Here is a 19,564-nt window from a genome sequence, read left to right on the forward strand (position 1 = left end):
GAAATTCTCTATGATGATCATTGATCAGGAGCTCCAAGTAGAGATGAGTTAAAAATAGCCACACTAGGCGACTGCCATTTAGGTACTAAAACTTTTGTCAGACGCGGCAATCAGAATTTATGTTAAATGATTAAGAGAAGATAAGGTTCGGAAAAGACAGGACTGGCAGTTCTGTCATTTCCTAAAATTGTTAAGAGTCTCCAAACATTCCTGAAGACCAGTTTGCAACCAAGAGCTTTTCAGTAAATCAGCAAAAGTCACTGCTGCTATGTGTTTTGCACTTTTGTTGCCAATATACTTAAGATGCTAGGGCTGCACCATTGACAAAGTCTGGTGTCAAGTCCAGGACAGGCTATCCAGGAATTGCAACACCACATGCATACTGCTTTTTCAGTTGCCAAGTCATACCAATAAGAGAAACATTTCCAAAACATCTAACCTCATAGACATGTACTGAAATGGAAGCATTGACGGTCTTAGTGTGAATTTCAATTAAATGTGCTTAGATTCATTATACCTTTTTATTTCTTCCTTCCTTGTCTTCACCTAAAATTGCCTCAGTTAATGAACATGTGGTTTCATAGAGAAGGTTTGCATCTCTCTCCAGACCTTTGGCTTCCAGAAGCAAAGACTTGGCTTGTCCATGATTCTTTTCACAGTTGGCCAGCACCGATAATAAATAAAGGCATTTTAGCTGATCAAATCCGTCGCCAATATCCTGAAATTTTTATAAGATTCATATTCGGGATTACAAATACATTTTAAAGCATGGCCCATAGCAATCCATCAAAGCCCAAGTTTAACTTCACTTAGTATGGTTACTAATGAAAGCAAGCAGCAAATAAACATTTTCCCTCTTTCATTTTTACTAATCATCCTTCATTTAATTCTTTCTTAGTTTAAAATGGATGCAGACTGACAACTTCCCAGTTTACTGTACACCTGATATAATTCTTAAAGTCATATCTATCAAAGAATAGAACTGAGGGGACCAATCCAATTTGGGGTTTATCACCTAAGTATATCCTAGTTAAATTTAAACATAATGCCTTGAAACAAATAAATGAAACATATCCTAGTTCCTTGAGGCTTCACCTTTTTATCAAAGCATTGCTGTGATGCACCAGTCCACCTTCTTTTCTTTCATTAATGATCTTACAAACCATTTGTATCATCATAGCTATCAGTCATTTTCAAAGCCAAACTAACAGTTTGATTATGAATGGTATAAATGAAACAAAACCACAAGGCAAAAAAGGGGATTTGTCTTTAACACATATAACAAAAAAGTCTTCCAGATAATACAAATGTTTCCATAGAGGGGCAATTGTTTTTGATTTCTCCTCGATGTGTGTTCCAGGTGTTTTATATCAATACCAGTTATCATTTATAAATCATTTAATCTTTCCTAATATTTTATATAGCTACTGTTTTGTTAGAGATTGAAGTAATGTGGTCTCACCTGGAGTGACTTATATGCTTGTGATAGAAGGATTCTAGCTGATTGGAAATGTCCAAGCTGTATTAACACATCAGCCTTTTCCAGCCACAGATACGGAAGAGAAAGTCCACTTAAGCCTTTCCCATCTGCACGTGTGCTCAGCAACTAAAGAAAAACAAAAGGATTAAAAATGAAAAAACTCTCAGTCCATAATATTTTTACACAAAACAGAGGTCTTTAGAGGATCTTTCATACAATGTGCAATTTATTCTTACAAAGAAGCTTGTGATTACTTAGTTTTATCCACTATGAACCTTCATAAGCTCTAGAAAAATGCAGACCTATTCACTATGGCAAACGGCAATGTGTTAAGCAGTAACCTAATAGCAACCATCGTTCCCTTTGCAATGATGTGACTTTAGAATGTTGAAACATGATTAGCCGGTACGGGCCACTGCACTTTGCACAGATTTACAGAATAGGCATATTAGTGTCTAACAAGGCTGTATCCATCAGTGGTGTAAATAATGGGATAACAGTAGTATTTTTCAGGAACCTTCTATGGTTTTTATGCTGTCTAAGGGGAAAATTCACCCTCTATATATGTCCTGAAGTCTCCTTTACAGAAAGTGTAAGTACAGTACAGTTATTCCATGAACATGTGTTCCATGTATATTTTAGTCAAAGGGATATGCAAGCCCAGAGCAAATCAATACACACACACCTGGCTGAAAAAAACTACAAACACTATTTACAAGAAGGATTAAAAACAATAAATACAAGATTATACCATTTTTTTTGCCATTTCAGTCCACAATTTAGGTAAAGATTGTCAGGGTATGTAAAACACTAAAATCTATATTATTGGAATAAACATGTCCCTACTTTTCTTGAGTGGAAATCCTTTTAAAGAGTTTTTGGAAGTCTTTACTTGGTCGCCCCTGCCCCAATTAAGATGCTACAACTATATACAGGTTGGTTCCGGCACTTTCTGCTCTAGGATATAGGCAAATTCTTTATGTCCCTGAAGCTTATCATTGGAAACCATTTAGTTTTTATTCTTTTCTGTTTAATTATTAAACTGTTTAAATGTGAGATGCTACACTAAAAAATTAAAGTATTGCCCAAAACGTTAGCTGTGAGCTGTAAGGATTAATCCAAACCATCTTTGATGCCCTGTAATCCATACATAGTACAACATTTTTTTTTCAAGCTAAAGTCAAAAAGCACTTACTGTGTTGGGTTTTTAGCATTTACAGTATGCTTAAATCATTGCAGGATATAAATGTGCCTATCCTTCATTACCATTGAGCAAGACTACCATGAGCACTTTTAAATTAATGTCAACAGGATTGTAATGATCTGACTTCTTGGGGCAGTTGAGACATAATACAAAGATGATGGAAAAATGGGACAAACTAAAGGGGGGGGGGGTATTAGAAATTTGGAGAAAAGTATGGAGGGGTAAAGATGACAGAATTATCTTTGGCAACAACTGGGAACAATAAATTTGTGATGTGTTGCCCTTCTCACTTTTCGAATACCTGGATACAGCTTCTTCCCACCCAACTTAAATACATTCTGGGGAGAACACTGGGAGTGTTTGTATTTCATGCTGCAGTGGAATAAGAGCATTCAAAAAGGCTTCATGTATCATATCTCGCTGAATTGAACAGACAAGTATAGGTATGACAAATAGGGCTGTACTTTAGGCAAATAACAGTAATAATAAATACATTTTTCTCTTTTTTCAAACACACTTACCTTTTTTTTACCACTTAGAGGCTGATCTATTATGTCCTCATTAATTCGGTCTTCTTTCTCCTCCTGAGACACTGCAGCTTCTTGTCTAAAACTACAATATTTTTTTAAATACTTCATTAAAAATAATGCAGTATGCTATTCATGTCTCTAAACTACAACTACAAACTACAGGTTTTCAATTTTCTGGTAAAAAATATATTTTTTAACTCGTTCAACATAAATAGGAGATTGTCTTCTTCAACTTCAGAAGACAAATATTGTCTTCTTTTTGTCTTCTTCAACTTCAGGTTAATAACTTAGAATACAAATAAACAAGCTCCAATGTAACCCATATTAGCAATATATACCCACACATTATAGAGATCTCAATATCAAACTTGCATTTTGCTAGTTAAATATAGTTTGTCAGAGAGGAATATCTTTGACAATATCTATGTTATCTTTGAAAATATTTTAATATATGCATCAAAAATATTATGCGATTTTCACTTTAAATATACGTAATATGTGTTAATTCTTAATTCCTCTTTTTCCCTACCATTTCAGGAATTTTATATAGATATGATATGGATGATCAACTTAAGGATTCTTGAGAACATATGCAACTTACCTTATCAGTTCATATTTACTAATGGACATATTGCTGACTGTTCTTTGGTGATAACTGGCTGCATTGTAGAGTTTTAAATCACCACATTTTTGAGAAATTCTATTTAAAAAGGAAAATAAAAGGCAACATTAATTTCATTTATTTTCAATTCCATACGTTGCAAAATCATAACGTCAAAAGGCGTAGTAAAAAAAAAAAGAAAACTTATTTTATGCAGAATGTAAATTGTTATAAACAAATTAAAGCCTTTACAATGGTGGAAGCACACCTGCATTGTAGTGACAGGGCTGGAAATTAATACATTTTTCACATTTATTAATCATATAAAGTGTATTTTTTAAACATTTACCCCAAAATGACGACACTTCTAAAGTGTATGGGGACATGTATGGAAAATCTATTATGGTATGTAGGAAGCCAGTGCGAATATTTCTGAAGGCAAAAATGCTAGTTGCCTGGAAGTCATTTTGGTTTACTGGGTTCGATACTAAAACTTAAAAGATCAGAATTTTTACCTTCACTCTTAGGACATTTTCAGACTTTTGGTCGAAAACAACATGGTTAGCCACTCTTATGGATTCCTATATGCATCCAGAGTAAGTCAACAGTAGAGTCTGACAAATGCTTTGTCATTCAGTTGAGTGTGTTTAGGTTTTGAGTGTGTTTGGGTTTTTTACTCCACAAAAGGAAAAGCAATCGCACGACCAGGAGCAAAAAAGAAAATGAACCATGCCTCAACCCCACTGCAACTGCAAACAATGAAGACTTACAACTGTATCTTGTACATCTCTAAATTTCTATACAAAGACGGTAATGTCAAAAACTGTACTATAAATGCTTAATACACCCTCACACACACACCAAAAAGTATTTTACAGTAATGTAAAAAAGCATGTACTCCACAAGAAATGACTGGCTTTTTCAGTAATACTACAGCAGACTACAGATAGGTGATATATCTAAATAAATCACAAGGAAAATGTGCCTTTTCAAAAATGTAATTAACAAAAGTATCAATAGATGTCATGGTATCTTTTATTAGGTATTTTGCATGGCTTTCAACCAGTACTGTACATTGACTTGGTAAAATTTATTTTACCTCTCCTCCAGTCAAAATTCCTATAGTTACAGTATGTTTCATTCCCCTAAAAATTTCAAGGGTAATCAGGGTTTTGACTTGGCTGGTACCTAACCTTATAACTCTCCATTTCTTCTTTCTGAGCTATCTATTAGCAAATATCTAGTGTGCTACGGACATGCAGAGTTATATTGCATAATTAAATCTTAACTTGAATTATGGTACTTCATAAAGTACCTTTCTGATAAATCAACCATTGAGGTGGTATCGAAGTGGACAATTGTTGCTTCCAGTACACTTGCACAAAACCTATAATGAAGACAAGCCCGGTTCTTTTAGATCCCACAAAGGGTTTGCAATCTCATGAGAAGGAAATATATGAGCGAATGTGTTCTTGATCAATGGGAATTGGAGTAAGTGGTTAATTAGGTGTGATCATTTCGTAGCACTGCATGTTAAAAAACAGCTCATCCCTGAACACCAATTCTGAATGTGGAAATTCCCAGGATCCCATGCCCATACCATTGGTTAGTCCTGAAGACTCAGGATTTAAACACATTTTAAACTCAGACTTTTTAATGAGATTGATGGACCAATAACAAAGTCATATAAAAAAATTACTGCATTTTAGGGTTTAATTGGAGAGTGGTCAGGGGGAATGGTTATTTCAAACTAATTTCAAACTAATTTGATTAAGTATTAGTGTTTGAGTCTGTTTGTTCCCTTGTTATTGAAATACTCCTACAGCCCTATTGCAATAGGGAAATGTCCAGAATAACTAATATGGGCGAGGTAAACTGTTTAACCAGATTTGGTATGCCACACGTCTCTTTTTGTCTTTTGAAAATAGTCCTTTGTTGGGTATAAACTGACAGAGGCATGTTAACACTAATATATTGTAATTCAGAGTATGTCATACAAATTTGTCACACATCATGCTGTACAGTATATCAAAAACAAAATCACTTATACTGAATTAGTCAAAAGTAGGTAATACTTACTTCAGATGGTAGAGATCTGACAGACTTTTGCTTTCTACAACATCATGTGCAATAACCTCTGCCAGATGGAGAACCGGAAGAGTCAAGTGTGTATATGAGATGCTTTGCAATTCTTTGACAAGTAGATCTAGGTAGTATAAACTGTATGTCTGCAGTATAACATAATACAAATTATTCTTTATCAATATCATTTTGACAATTTACAAAGAATTTACAAAGAACACCAAATAAGTTTAATAAGGTTTTTTTAATGGTATATCTATGGTCAGGATTGACTTAGTGACTCCCACTGCTGAGAAACATCTAAAAAGGGCCAAGCAAAATGGATGACCTCCAGTTTTACAAGTACAATGACAAGGTCCTTCCATTTTCATGGCTCATGGTTCTTACTTCAGCTAAAGAAGTAAAATATTTTGTAGTGGCTAATCTTGATGCTAGCATCTTGGCAGGTTGGTGTAGGATGGCCTCTGACGATAGATGGCTGTCACTAAATTACACTTTTATCGAGAGCCATTTTTAAAGTGCTGAGTAATAAAAAAAGACATATAATACCACACATACATGCTGAATGAGGATACAATGTTTTACATGCTATATAATGTAGAAACAACTCCTGCTGAATTATACAATGGGACTGTATGCTGTAATGATAATACATACTCTATGAAAATACAATGTTTTTCTTTTTAGTAGTGTAGGGTCAGCTTGGGAACAATCAACTGCAATACATAGTACCACTTGAGGTTTAAAAACAGAGGACAATTTTTACAATGCTAGCTCAATGAATTATCAGCTTAAAATGATCATTTTACCAATATGAAGAAGAAGGAACATTTGCCAAATTAATGAGTATTGGCAAAACAATTAATATTCAGTTGTCTGTAACATGGGCTCGGGGAATGATGATTTATAATTTACAGATGTTCCCATAAAGTAAAACAAAAGTTCAAATTTCAAAATTTGTGATCAGAATGGATTAGAATGTGAACGTTCAATTCAATTGTCAAAATTGTGCATGCTTTGGTAGTGGGCAAATACAGCATATCCCAACTTCCCTAATGGCTGCTGCTTGGGAGTTACATCATCCCAGCCTGGCCAATCAAGACGAGCATTATTCAAAACAAGAAAAAAGTTGCTGGCACCTTGTAACAGAATAGGGACAGGTTAGAGCAAAAAGGGTTTAGTTCCACTTTAAAAAGCTTTTGTTAAAGATGAACTCCAGCCTTCCCTTCAGTCTTTCACAGTTGTACAGGCTCCTCTTTTGTACTGAAATTGCTAACCGTGACTTCTGAACTTCTCAGTGTAAATTGAAAGTTGTAGCACGTTAGACAGTGCCTGCCTTAATTCCAGATGGTGAAAATTTAATCCTTTTCTCCCCAGCTTGAATATCTTCAGACCATTCCTTTTATTCACTGGATTTAAATCTTTTTAAATATGCAAGGTTAGTATGTGGGTGGGTGTTACCTAGGGGGGCCTGCTTGAGATTGCCTAATCCCCTAGACCAGGGGTGTCAAACTCTGGCCCGCAGGCCAAATTTGGCCCTCAACATCCTTTTTTTTGTCCCTGAAAGGAATCCTGAATATGAATTGCAGCTGGCCCGCCGCTGCATTGAAATAGCGCCGCTACTACAAATCTCGGCATCACTCGCGTCAATGGACCAGTGGCCTCTCTGCCTATGTGTGGCTCCGCATTGGACTGTTTTATAGACATAGGGAATTGTAGGAGCGGTGCTATTTCAGTGAAGGGGGAGTTCTAGCCACTCATAACATTAAGCCCAACATTGGACTGTTCTTGTTGCAGGGAATTGTATTAACAGTGCTATTTCAGTTTCAGGTTTGGCTGTGACTTTGTCTAGGTTTTTAAATTTTGGCCCACTGTGTATTTGAGTTTGACATCCCTGCCCTAGACTGACATCCAACCATTAGGACATTTTTTGATATTGGCATAACTCATCTCAGAAACAAGCTCGCTGTCTGAATTGGAGCTCTTGTATTGAAGCAGGATGCTGTGATGTTTTCTGGAAACTATGTACCACCTAACATCCTGCTGCACAGAGAAGCACAGAGACACTGTAGTGGTGCAAAATAAGGTATGCAATGAAAGCAGAATGATTTTATTTATAAATATCATTAGCATGTTGATGAGAGTCGGGACCATGAATGGTACAATATAAACAGAATACATTTTAGGATTCTTTTAAATAGCTCTGATTCTTTTTCCTAAAGGTTACAATTCTGTAAAGGACTTACTGGTTTTACAATGGTAGTTTTGTTTATGCCTTGGGAAGATGTATCTTGTCTAAATGCATCTCGAAGTTCATCAGGACAATCATACGCAGCCCAATCTTCTGCATTTGAAGGTAAGGCATCAACAGGTCCTTTCCGCTTGGGCTTTTCCTTAACTGTTGTTGGCTGTCAAAAAAAAAAAAAAAAAAAACCTTGAGAGACAGCATATCTAAATCATGTAAACTGCCGCTATCTTCTAAACCCAAAACTTGTTTTGAACAGAAAAGGAATTATGTTTTTTCTTTTTATATGGGTGTCAATGAGTAGGCAATTCTCTTTTTGATATTTGCCCATAGAACAAGTGTCCCTATTGGAAGATTTCCACTCTATTTTTGTTTGAGGTGACAAAGGCATGAGGACAAAAAGAGAGGTTTACGCTTACCATTGGAGACAAAACCAAAATCCCCCCTACCACCAAAAAAAACCCAACCCAAAACTAGAAAAATAAACTATCACTTCTATAGTAAAGACATTAATTTTAATTTAACTCAGGTAAGCATATTACTGTCTGGCACTGTTTAATACTACCATATATTGCTGATCAGTATGTCTTTTTACATGGTATACAGTCATTGGCGACTTTAGCTCCTCACACCTGACTGGCACTGTTTAATACTACCATATAATGCTGATCAGTATGTCTTTTTACATGGTATACAGTCAATAGCGACTTTAGCTCCTCACACTTTATTATCTATTAATAAATTATCCAACATTTATTATTTATATTCCTTCTGTATCATGACCTCTAGCTGTGGTAATAATTATTTGGAATTCATGGACAGCATGCTGATTATACCGATCTCCTGAAACATTAAAACCATTGATAGTAAAGTGGCCTGTTAAAAGGATGGATTTATTAAGCAGCAGGCAAACAGTCGGTTTTTGAAACTATGATGACTAAATGCCAGGATCAGAACATCTCCAAAATTATAGATCTTGTGGTTGTTCCTAGTATGCAGTGGTTAGTACTTGCCAAAAGTGACCCAAAGAAGGACATTTGGTGATCCAACAATAGGATCATGGGCGACCATGATCTCATTAATGCACATGGTGAGGAAGGTAGCCTATCTGGTCAAATCCTACAGAAAAACTACTGTATTAAAAATTGCTGAAAACCTAATACTGACTATGTAAAAAAGGTGTTAGAATAAACAGTACATTAAGGTTTGTGCCGTAGCTACAGGCCAGTCAGTGCTGATCCTTGTCCAATGTCAAAAACTTCTACAATGGGCATATGTTACAAAGAGACCATGGATCAATCAACAATTATATACTATGTAAATGGCTGCGTGTGTATCTTACTTGGATAAGAAGAGAGATTTACATTGGGGAAAAGGCAGTGGAAGCAGTATGTTTTAAGGATCTACTGCTAATGTGTTGTTGTCAAATACAATACCACCGCTTTAGAGGTCTAGAGGAGTCCATGCCTTGATGAGTTAGAGCTCTTCTAGCAAAACAGGAGTGTCCTACACTACATCAGGCAGGTGGTTTTGTGTGTGTTGGCCTATCAGTCCAAAGCTTCTTAAAATGTAAAAACAATAAGGAAACTTGCAGGAAAAGATAACACAATAGTTAAGCAGTGATTATATTCAATTTATAGACCATAAAAACCAAAGTACAATTTCCAAAAGAAGACGTAACATGTAAGGTTAGGTATAAACATTTTATAAAATAAATCTATAGATGTTGAAGCCCTATTCCTTGATATAAAAACATTTCCTACACATTAAGGTGGCTTATCACTTTTAGTTTACCATCTAAGATAAGATAAGCTGTCACTGGAGGTGTCTGCCAGTGTATCCTGTTGCCTTTTTGTATTGGAATGAACATGCATATTGCCCATCTATGCTAGGCAAAATAGAAAATTCAGCATGCTATTTATCAATGACAGACTACCCTATAATAATCCTTGTGTTGTCTACCATGTTCTGAAATTATAACAGCCCAAACAGAATTATCAATAAAAGCACAGTTCAACGTCACTTGTTTGAGTATTTATTGTAAGGAGGGCCAGCAAGTTGTTTCTTCTGCGTCATTTATCATTTCATTCAGCTAACCACACACCTACCAGCTCACTTTGCATAATATACTCAGAAGGGAATGTGGCACCGTTCTTTATTAAAATCTAAAATTCCATGGCAGACCAATGCATGGACTTGATATGAGTAGTGGTAGTGATGCTGGTGCTGGCTGGAATGAAAAAAATTCCTAGGACTTCTATATTCCACAGCTATATACAACTTGCATACTCAAGCCTTAGTACAAACATGATGGTTCTCCAAACAATGTTACAGATCATAAAAATATCTGAGCTTAAAGTTCTGCTTCACTCTCTTTACAAGTTTACACATTTTTATCCATAGATCTGAGAATGATATTAAATTATGATGAGGTTGAGAAGAAATATACTAGCCCTTTAACTAAGTAAATGTAGCTGTAGCCATGTTTAGTTCATTATGCAGAGGCCAATAATAGGGCACTCTTAATACTGCATGGATCTATGCCGAGAAGCCTCTTATGAATGAAAACCGCATGTGCTGCTAAGAACTTTTCACCCTTCTTGTTGAATAAAACAACATTAGTTTATGTAGGAAAGATGCTTGGTTCACAGGTCACAGGTAACTATTCATGACTTTCTATCATACATTTATCTCCTATGGGGAAGAAAACATAACAATGGTGTTTGCATGTTACAAACCTTGATCTTGACAAATTTAGGTTTTTGATAAAGTTACTAGTCTTCTTAAAGCTTATGTGTATGAGAAGCACATTGAGGTTCAAGCAATTCTTTGTTTTCTATGTATAACAAAATGTTATTTTAAAGGTGAAGTATTATGTGCCAATATACCAACCACACTAATTTTTGAGAGGCAGAAATAAAGTTGCCAACACATTTCATTTGAGAAAAATTTAATTTAAATAATCATTTAAAATTAAATAAATTAATTTGATTATAAAATAATTTAAATAAAATTACAATATATTCTGCAAACTACAAATGGCCATATGTAGTACCGTAATTATACTACACAAATGTATAATATATTGGTAAAAACATCAGACTAGAGGTCATTCTTTTGCTCCTACTGTTCCTGCTGTGTTTTTTGTCATCAATTATTTCTCTATATGATTTAATTTAAAGTTATTGTATTATAGTACAGTATTGTTATTTTCCTGTAAATGCCTACACTGTTTGGACATTCAAAAGCCCTGATATTGAAGCTGTAAGCTACCATCTTGGATGTGATATCAACATCCAAAGCAGGCCCAAATGACACATAATATTCCCCTTTTCTTCTACGTCAGGTCTCCAAGGTTTTAAAGAGTGGACAAGTGAAGGAACTAGGCCAGCAAATGCAAACAAAAAATTAGATACTCCTAGAAGAGAGGCATGCACGGAGGGAGAAAGCTGTGCAAGGAAATTGACTCTTACTAAAGAAGTTAAATGTTTTCAGCAAATTCAGATTATATTGTCAGATATATTTCAAGTGAGTGAAAACTAGATTACAGAAAGTAAAAGTGCTGCATTTATAAAAGGAAAATCAAGCATTTACAATCTGTTGTTTTTTGTGTTTTTAATTTACATATTTTTAGGTGGCAAGGCCTTTTTTATGACTAGATACTGAAGGGCAAGTGTCAATAACACTATATAAATAAATAAGCCTAAGCATTTATTTATCAAGGTTCCTTCTAAAATTTGGATTTCGGTAATCATCCTGTGCATTCAGTCACATACACATTACCTCGCTTGTTTCCTTGTTTCCTTTTTCTTTACGAGATGATGCAGATTGTGGATTTTGAACAGAGACAGGATTTTTCTGTAGTGATTTCATGAAAGAAGCTGCTGCAGGCAAAGATACCTACAGTACAAAGATACGTCAAATGTCTTTAGAAATAATGGATAAGAACAGCCTGCATTATTGACACTGGAACCAATAAAAACAGTATTTGAATGAAAAGTTATTCTCCCAAACAGATTGGGCCTGATTTAATAAAGCTCTCCAAGACTGGAGAAGATATACTTTCATCAGTGAACCTGGGTGATCCAGCAAACCTGGAATAGATTTCCTAAAAGTAATGTGTTATTTGTTAGTAAATGTTAGCAAATCCTGGACCAGATCCATTTTAGATTTTTTCCAGATTTACTGAGAAAAGTGCATCTTCTCCAGCCTCAGAGAGCTTTAATAAATCAGGCCAATTGTCTTCTCCAATAGGGATATTTACAACCAGTAGAACCCCTGTACTGTACAACACAGATGAAAAACACAGATTAATGAAGACCTGTATTTATAAATACATTATTACTTACAAAGTAAATGCATAATTGTATTGAAAATTGTATGAGCCTCTTGAAATTGTTTAGAAGAGCTCAGATATGGAAGGGAAAAAGTAGCACAAGGATCCAATCAGTTCAAGAAACATGTTGACAGAAAAAGACTGCAGAACCACAAAGAGATGAGCTGATCATTCTGCTGCTTCTCTTTTCACTATGCAGGTACAGACTGTGGTGGAAAGAAGACCCAAAAGTATTACTTATGCATTTGACAAAATCAGGTCTCTTGACCTGCCAGGTAGGGCTTTAATCATCAGTGAAGCTGGGCGATCCAGCAAACCTGAAATAAATCTGGTCCAGGATTCCAAAAATTTTCTAGAAAATAGAAAATACCGTTGAAGAAATCCATTCCAGGTTTTATGGATCACCCAGCTTCATTGATGTAAGTGTTTCCTCTCCAGCATTGGAGAGCTTTATTAAATCAGGGGCATTGACTCCAGGAGAGTAGCTCTAAATATATATATATATATATATATATATATATATACACACACACTGGAAACACATATAAACAAATCTGACAAATATTTGTAATTATGTGCAGCCAATATTGAGTTAATATATATGTATTTAATATAACATTTTTCTCTTTACTTTTATTGTCTGGCTGGAGAAGAGAGCAGAAAGGGAGACATCAGTAAGAAGGTTTTCCTTTCACTGTCCAGTCAGATGGTGGAGAAAAGGAGGCATAAGATCTAACTGTGATCCAATAGTGATAAATACAATATCATTATCATAAATGTACCAATATGTGGAGGGTTCTTTAAACATGGACCAATGGAAAAAAAACTTTTTTAGTGTTTGATTTGAAGCATGGTGGCTCAGAGGTTAGCACTCAGGACTTTGCCAGCACTAGGTCCCAGGTTCGAATATCAGCCAGGACACTATCTGCATGAAGAAGAATGAGGTGTACCAAGCATATAAACATCTTTTTACACCTGTGCAATCTCTTTGCAGAGCTCTAGAACAGTGGTCGCCAACCTTTTCAGACCCAGGGATCACTAAATGCACAGAATCCGGAACACGCACGTGTGGGGAGCCACATGTCACTTAAAGAGTAAGAAACTCCACCCATAGTGACATCATGATGCCAGAACCTGCCTGTTGTGTCCATATGAGGGACATGGTCTGTGGCTCTGGCCGGTGTGCCACTGGTTGGCAACCACTGCTCTAGAATGTTTTTTCTTTCCTCTAGTCTACCTTGCCTGGATGTTACAGATCTTTTCCCACCAATCTAAACATTTTTAAAATGTCTCTCAAGATAAAATTACTATTAAATATATAATGAACATGTAATACAAAGAATTAGTACATTACAGTAAAGCAAATTAAAGCTTAGAAGACAAAAGATGGTAGTTTTTTGACGTACTTGCCAAATACGTATAATATATGCATATGCCATCAGGGAGTGCTGCTCATGGTTAGGTGAACCCTGACCACTAAGAGCAGCAATTAAAGTGTGAGCTCGTGCTAAAGCCTCTAGTTGTCTAATGTTCTTCAAATCTTCCAGGGAATTACAAAGATGTTCTCCAGGTCCTGTCTCAGTGACCTCAGACTGTGGATCTTGCTCATTTGCTGGTTCTTTATTCTGAGATGATTTCTTTCTAGGCTTTGCTTTAATTTTTTGAGTTTTACCTGCTTACAGAGGGAATTAAAAATTCTAATAAATAAATCTAACAATTCAAAAATGAGATACAGAAAGTAGACGACAAAAACTACATACATTTATTAAAATAAACACAGACTTCAGATAACTGTATAAAGTTTTGCGTCTTGGTTGAGACCCTATGTTGAGCTGATACTTTGGTTTGTTGCTTTTTACCCAGTGCAGGAATAGGGCTGGGCTCCACACTACATAGTCCATGCAAATTGCAATTTAAGCAAAAAAAAAAAAAACACCACAAGCATATGAATAAATTTTTTTTGCCACACTTTGCAAGACATTTTCCTCTCTTTATAAAACCTCTACATCCGGGTGACTCTTCGATTTTAGTTCTACTTAAACAGGGTCAGAAAATAAAGGCAGCTTTACTTTATCTATTACTATATAATAAAGACTATACCAGTGTACAACTTACCTTCCGCTGTATTACTGGAGGACTTCATATGAAGCAGTATATCCACTGCCCAATCAAGCATGTTCAGGGCATCACTAAGAGAAAATTGTTTGCAATACAACCACTCTGCCAGTGCCAGCAGGTACTCCACTTTCCGCCAATCATTTTCTGGTTTCTTTAAAGATAAAACACAGAATACTTATAAATGACTAATATAACTGAGATGAAATAATTATACCAAATTGAATGTTGGGTGGTATCCAGGGTATGAGCACACAAGGCTGAAATAGACCTCTGAACATGAAAGATCATTGAAAGATCTAGTTTACCAACCTTTAAAGCATCAACTGCATTCATATAGCAGGCTAATTGTTCACGGCTATTCCTGCAGGTTTTGGCAACATGATGCCAGATGTATGACACATAGTCTTCACTTTCATCTTTGAACTTCTGGATGTCCATGAAAAAGTTATGACCCAAATGTGCCTTTACAAGAACACGATGTTTGAAGATGACACTAAGTAAAGCAAATTTAATTACCAGATAAATTATACAAAAATGTCAACACTGAACAAGAGCATTATTATTTTCTAGAACAGCTTTCTTTCCGGGGCAAACAAGAATGAGCAGCAAAGAAAAGGAGTCTTAAAACTAGAGAGACAAGCAGTCATAGGCCCAATGATTTAGATGACAATGTCTTTATTTGTTTAAATTCAGGTGCACTTTAAAATGTATCTTTTAGCAGGCAATAGTCAAAACTTTAAAGTTTTTAAACAAACTAAAAGTTTGTTGCTGTCTGTTTCGTGTTATAAAGATTTCACTATCGCTATCTGTCTTGATGACAAAATACTCTGCTGGGCACACAGTCCAAATAAAACACATATTCTAGCATTCCCCATGCACAATATTATATATTGCTATTTGTATTTATTCCTCTCACTTTCTGTCCTAGTAGCAAAATTGTCACATAAACATTCTTGCACTGGGAAAAAAAAATAAAAGAAAAATCACCCGTCACTTACAGGCTGCGAATCTGCATTACAGATCCTAAGAGGAGTGTACTCAGCATTCCAAAACTGGAACTAAAGGACTCTTACATTCCCAAGGGTGGCCATACTCTTGGTGAACACTGGAGGACACCATTAGAATGGTTACCCAAAAAACAAAATATGGCTATGGTGTGCAAGTACAAAATAAAGCCAAGACTACTTGCACTTGAGATACATGAGCTTTGCTAAGTGCAGTTTAGCCAAAAGAGATGTTATCTTTTAAGGGCTTTCAAAAAAAGCTGCTGGATGCTTCCTAATTTTTTTCAGAATTTCTCAGGAATTTAGCAGAAAGAAATCAAGTCCCCTGCTATGCCATAAGTGTGAATACATCAAAGGTAGATGGACTGAAACACAATACTTTGGGCAAGTTACCAGCTTAAATATATGTATTTAGCTTGTTTGCCTGGAGTTAGGCTTTATTAATGGGTAAAGAGGAACAATAAATAATTCCACTCACAGTCTGTGTTTGGTACGTGGCAGAATGTTTATGGCTTCATCTAGCACTTTGAGACCTGATTCCCAGTTCTTCTTATCAGCATGCAATATGAACAACAGCTCGTACAGTCCAGCTTTCAGGCTCAGCTCCTCATTATACCCATTGGATTCAATGTAGGTTGCTGCAGCACAATAACATTACATGGTTTAAAGACAATAAGTTAAAAGAACATTGGTAGCTGTGCAATGAATGGTATCTGGGCCTGACCAATATGACAATTAGCATATTTTTAGCATGCAGTAACACCTTACAAGTGTGTTATTGGCCCAAAATGTATTTTATAGCCACTAATTCTACTAGTTATATCAAATACTTGAAAGAGGCCAACAATAATGAGTCTACAGTAAATCAATAATGCTCCAGATAAGTGACTTTTCACTGAAAAACAAATAAAGCAGATAAATACTATACCAGCTGAGTACTGACATGTTTACTATAAGATCTAGAAGTGTTAAAAAAAAGTAGACAGATAAAAATCTTCCATCATTTAAAAAAATGAGGAAACATTCTTCAATATTTTGGCAGCTCTAAATCATAGTGTACAATCAGATAGCAACGTTCAGCTCAGATATGGTCATCTTTTTTTCAATACTTTTCCTAAAGCAGAACTTTACCATCATTATTGTAGAAAGGGATAGGTGAAGTCTACAATATTTTGTTCTACCCGCCTGATCGCTCCAGGTTTCTGGCAAAAAAGCTGAGCTGCAAATGCACAACATAAGCTTTGGTTGCCAGAATACCCAGCTTACTCAGGAAGCTATAAGAACTGCTATGCAAACTTGGACCAGCCAAACAAGATGGCTGAAGATTGCATGGAGAAAATCAAAAAAGAAGATAGCAGGGGTCCTGCGAGGGAACTGGGACAGGTGAATAATGTAGGGTTTAATTCCACTTTAGGTTGGTTATTTATGACAGAATCTGGTTGTACATTTTTTCAAAAACATGTTAAGATTTACCATTAAATTATATTTACATTACCTGACACTGCTATGTCCATACTTTTTATATAAATTTCCAAAAGAAAATTGTCACTGTTTATAGAATAACAGTTTGTACATAATATTGTTAGAATGAGGAATTGGCCAAATGTTTAGTACGTATGGACGCATGTCTATAGGGTAAGTTACGTAAAGCCAGATTTCAAAATGTACACAGTAATGGTTAATTTCAGGATCTACAAAAACCTAAAGCGGATTTTCCAAACTGGAGCTGTGAGTCTCTTTAAAAAAAAGAGTTGCCAAAAAGCTTTAGACAAATGCGTTAACCAGAAGCTGTTTTAATTACAAGATTTTTTTTTAACTAATTCACACAAATACAATTCCTAAAATATATCAATATCACATTGTTCTAATCCTCTAACAACCTTTAACCTTCCAGATTAATAATAAACAGCAGGCAGTAGTTTCTATGTACAGGAACACTTGTTATATGGTAAATTAACTCAAGGCTTGTCAACCCCCTAATGAACATTCTCCTTATGATAATGTTTATAAGGCCTGACAGATGAAGACGGCTTTCAAACAAGATTACTAACTCATGATGTACCTTTAGGATTATGTGGATCATGCACTTTACGGGTTTCAATGTCCATCATAGGCCACAGGTGAAATAAGGTGGTATCATTCTCTGACCCCTGAAAAAACAAAAACAATATATTCTTAACAATGAGGTCTTTAGGGAACCCTCGAAGCACATATTGTGACTTAATATGCATTCTAAAAATTGTATTACTTTTCATTTGTGTGAATTTCAAATAAGAATAACTGTGAATATTAGACAGTAACACTGAGCAAAAAAACAGTTTCTTTTTTATCATCCTGTTAAAGTCATTTAAGGACTCATCCAAATGGCCTTATTATAGGAATGTTGGTAACAAACCCCAATACTTTTAGCCACACTGACAACTAACTCACCTCAAACTAAACAACATGGCATCATGAAATGTGTCAAGGTAGATTCTGTGTGTCAAAGAACATTGGTCTATTACAGTATGCTAGTCATAACAAAGATTCTAAGGCGGGATTCACGTCGTCTTCAGGGACACTAGAACAAAACCAGCCACCTGTGACATTATTCTTCTTCCTCTGGTAGTGGTGGTGTTGGCCCCGAATTACCCCGAACAGTGCTGTTCTTCCAAAATGACATGTGATCATCAAAATGCCCAGGAGTAAAGGAAGCCTAGGCTAACATGACAATGCAACCCCCAGGGGCAAGTCCATGATGATCTTGCCTCCTAGGAAGTGGGTTGGATGAATCTAACAGTCATTCAACCTGTAAGAGACCTGCATCTAATTTGGAGATGTCTTGATTCTCCTAGCATTAGAATCTCCTAGCATTCTCCAAGCATTAGAATTCCCCCCCCCCCCCAACAACATTTTATAAAGAATTTCACCTTCTGGAACTATACATTTTTATGGTAAACTTGGACCATGGCTTAAAGCGGACCTAAACTCAGAATTTTTAATTTACATAAAAGGGTAGACAACTTCTTTATTTAAAGTAAAAATTTTGCTTATTTTTTTAAGCGTGTCAAGCGACAATGAAAGGACTCCTTTCTCCTAATCTCAGGCAAGCGCAAAAGGAGAAGACAAGCCTTGCGGGATGCGTGACATAGGTATCCTAGGAGGTTCCTGGATGATCATTCTGCGCATGCCCTAATCTTGGACGTGAGTAGGAGTCCTTTCATCAAGGGAAAAAAAAATTATAGATCTGACGCATGTGCAGTAAGATCGGCAATCTTTTTTCCCAATCAACGTCACCCGATCTTGCCCCTGCACAGTGCAGGTCGGGTGATGCAGGAATAGGAACCCAGAAGAAGCGAGAAGAAGATGTCGGTGCCCGGCACTTCCTTTGCGCCTGGCTGAGGATGGATACTGGGATGACGTGGGACACGATGGAAGAAAACTCCCGACGGATAGACTGATCTGCAGGATTAAAGGGAAGTGTGTTTTTTTTATTTTGGGTTGAGTTCTGCTTTAATGTTTGCAATACTTTTTTTAGGCGCATTTGGCAGGAAATTTATCTAAACACTCACCACAAGTTTTCTAATCCTGTGATGTGGACCCTATGGTAGAAGAACTAGGACTAGCAACTGCTCTTAAAGCTCATGATAAAGTAACTTGCATTTTCTTACCTGTTTCAGCTTACTCTCTGCCTCATTCAGGGCCTTTATAACACAAATAACGGAATCCTTAAGAGGTTCTCGTTCTTTAGCAGACTTTGTCAGGGGAGAGCAAGCATGCCAGAAATGTTTGGCTGCTTGAAGCGTCAGAGAGGGACTCTGAGCTTCACCTCCAAATCTGTAGAGATTACATTACAACTTAAAGCAAACATGAAACATACAAATCATACAATTTATTAGAACTAACAAACATAGGGTGCTCAAAATCTGTACAAATAAAATCAGAAACTCTCTATCATTTACTATTTTCTTCTGTTGCCTTAAGC

General features: G+C 36.0%; 1 protein-coding gene across 1 annotated transcript in view; it reads right to left on the reverse strand.

Moving 5' to 3' along the window:
- CFAP46 (cilia and flagella associated protein 46) overlaps positions 1–19,564 on the reverse strand; it is a 99,505-nt gene that overhangs the window by 30,928 nt on the left and 49,013 nt on the right. The window contains exons 24-36 of the mRNA XM_072424249.1: positions 19,251–19,416; positions 17,663–17,750; positions 16,079–16,238; positions 14,906–15,089; positions 14,594–14,747; positions 13,885–14,150; positions 11,926–12,042; positions 8,144–8,305; positions 5,895–6,043; positions 3,816–3,914; positions 3,206–3,296; positions 1,463–1,606; positions 518–718 (exon numbers count right to left, since the gene is read on the reverse strand). Of these exons, the coding sequence (XP_072280350.1) occupies positions 518–718; positions 1,463–1,606; positions 3,206–3,296; positions 3,816–3,914; positions 5,895–6,043; positions 8,144–8,305; positions 11,926–12,042; positions 13,885–14,150; positions 14,594–14,747; positions 14,906–15,089; positions 16,079–16,238; positions 17,663–17,750; positions 19,251–19,416 (1,981 nt within the window). The remainder of the gene's footprint in view (positions 1–517; positions 719–1,462; positions 1,607–3,205; positions 3,297–3,815; positions 3,915–5,894; positions 6,044–8,143; positions 8,306–11,925; positions 12,043–13,884; positions 14,151–14,593; positions 14,748–14,905; positions 15,090–16,078; positions 16,239–17,662; positions 17,751–19,250; positions 19,417–19,564) is intronic.

Source organism: Pyxicephalus adspersus, chromosome 10, assembly GCF_032062135.1.
Source record: "Pyxicephalus adspersus chromosome 10, UCB_Pads_2.0, whole genome shotgun sequence".
NCBI lineage: Eukaryota > Metazoa > Chordata > Amphibia > Anura > Pyxicephalidae > Pyxicephalus > Pyxicephalus adspersus.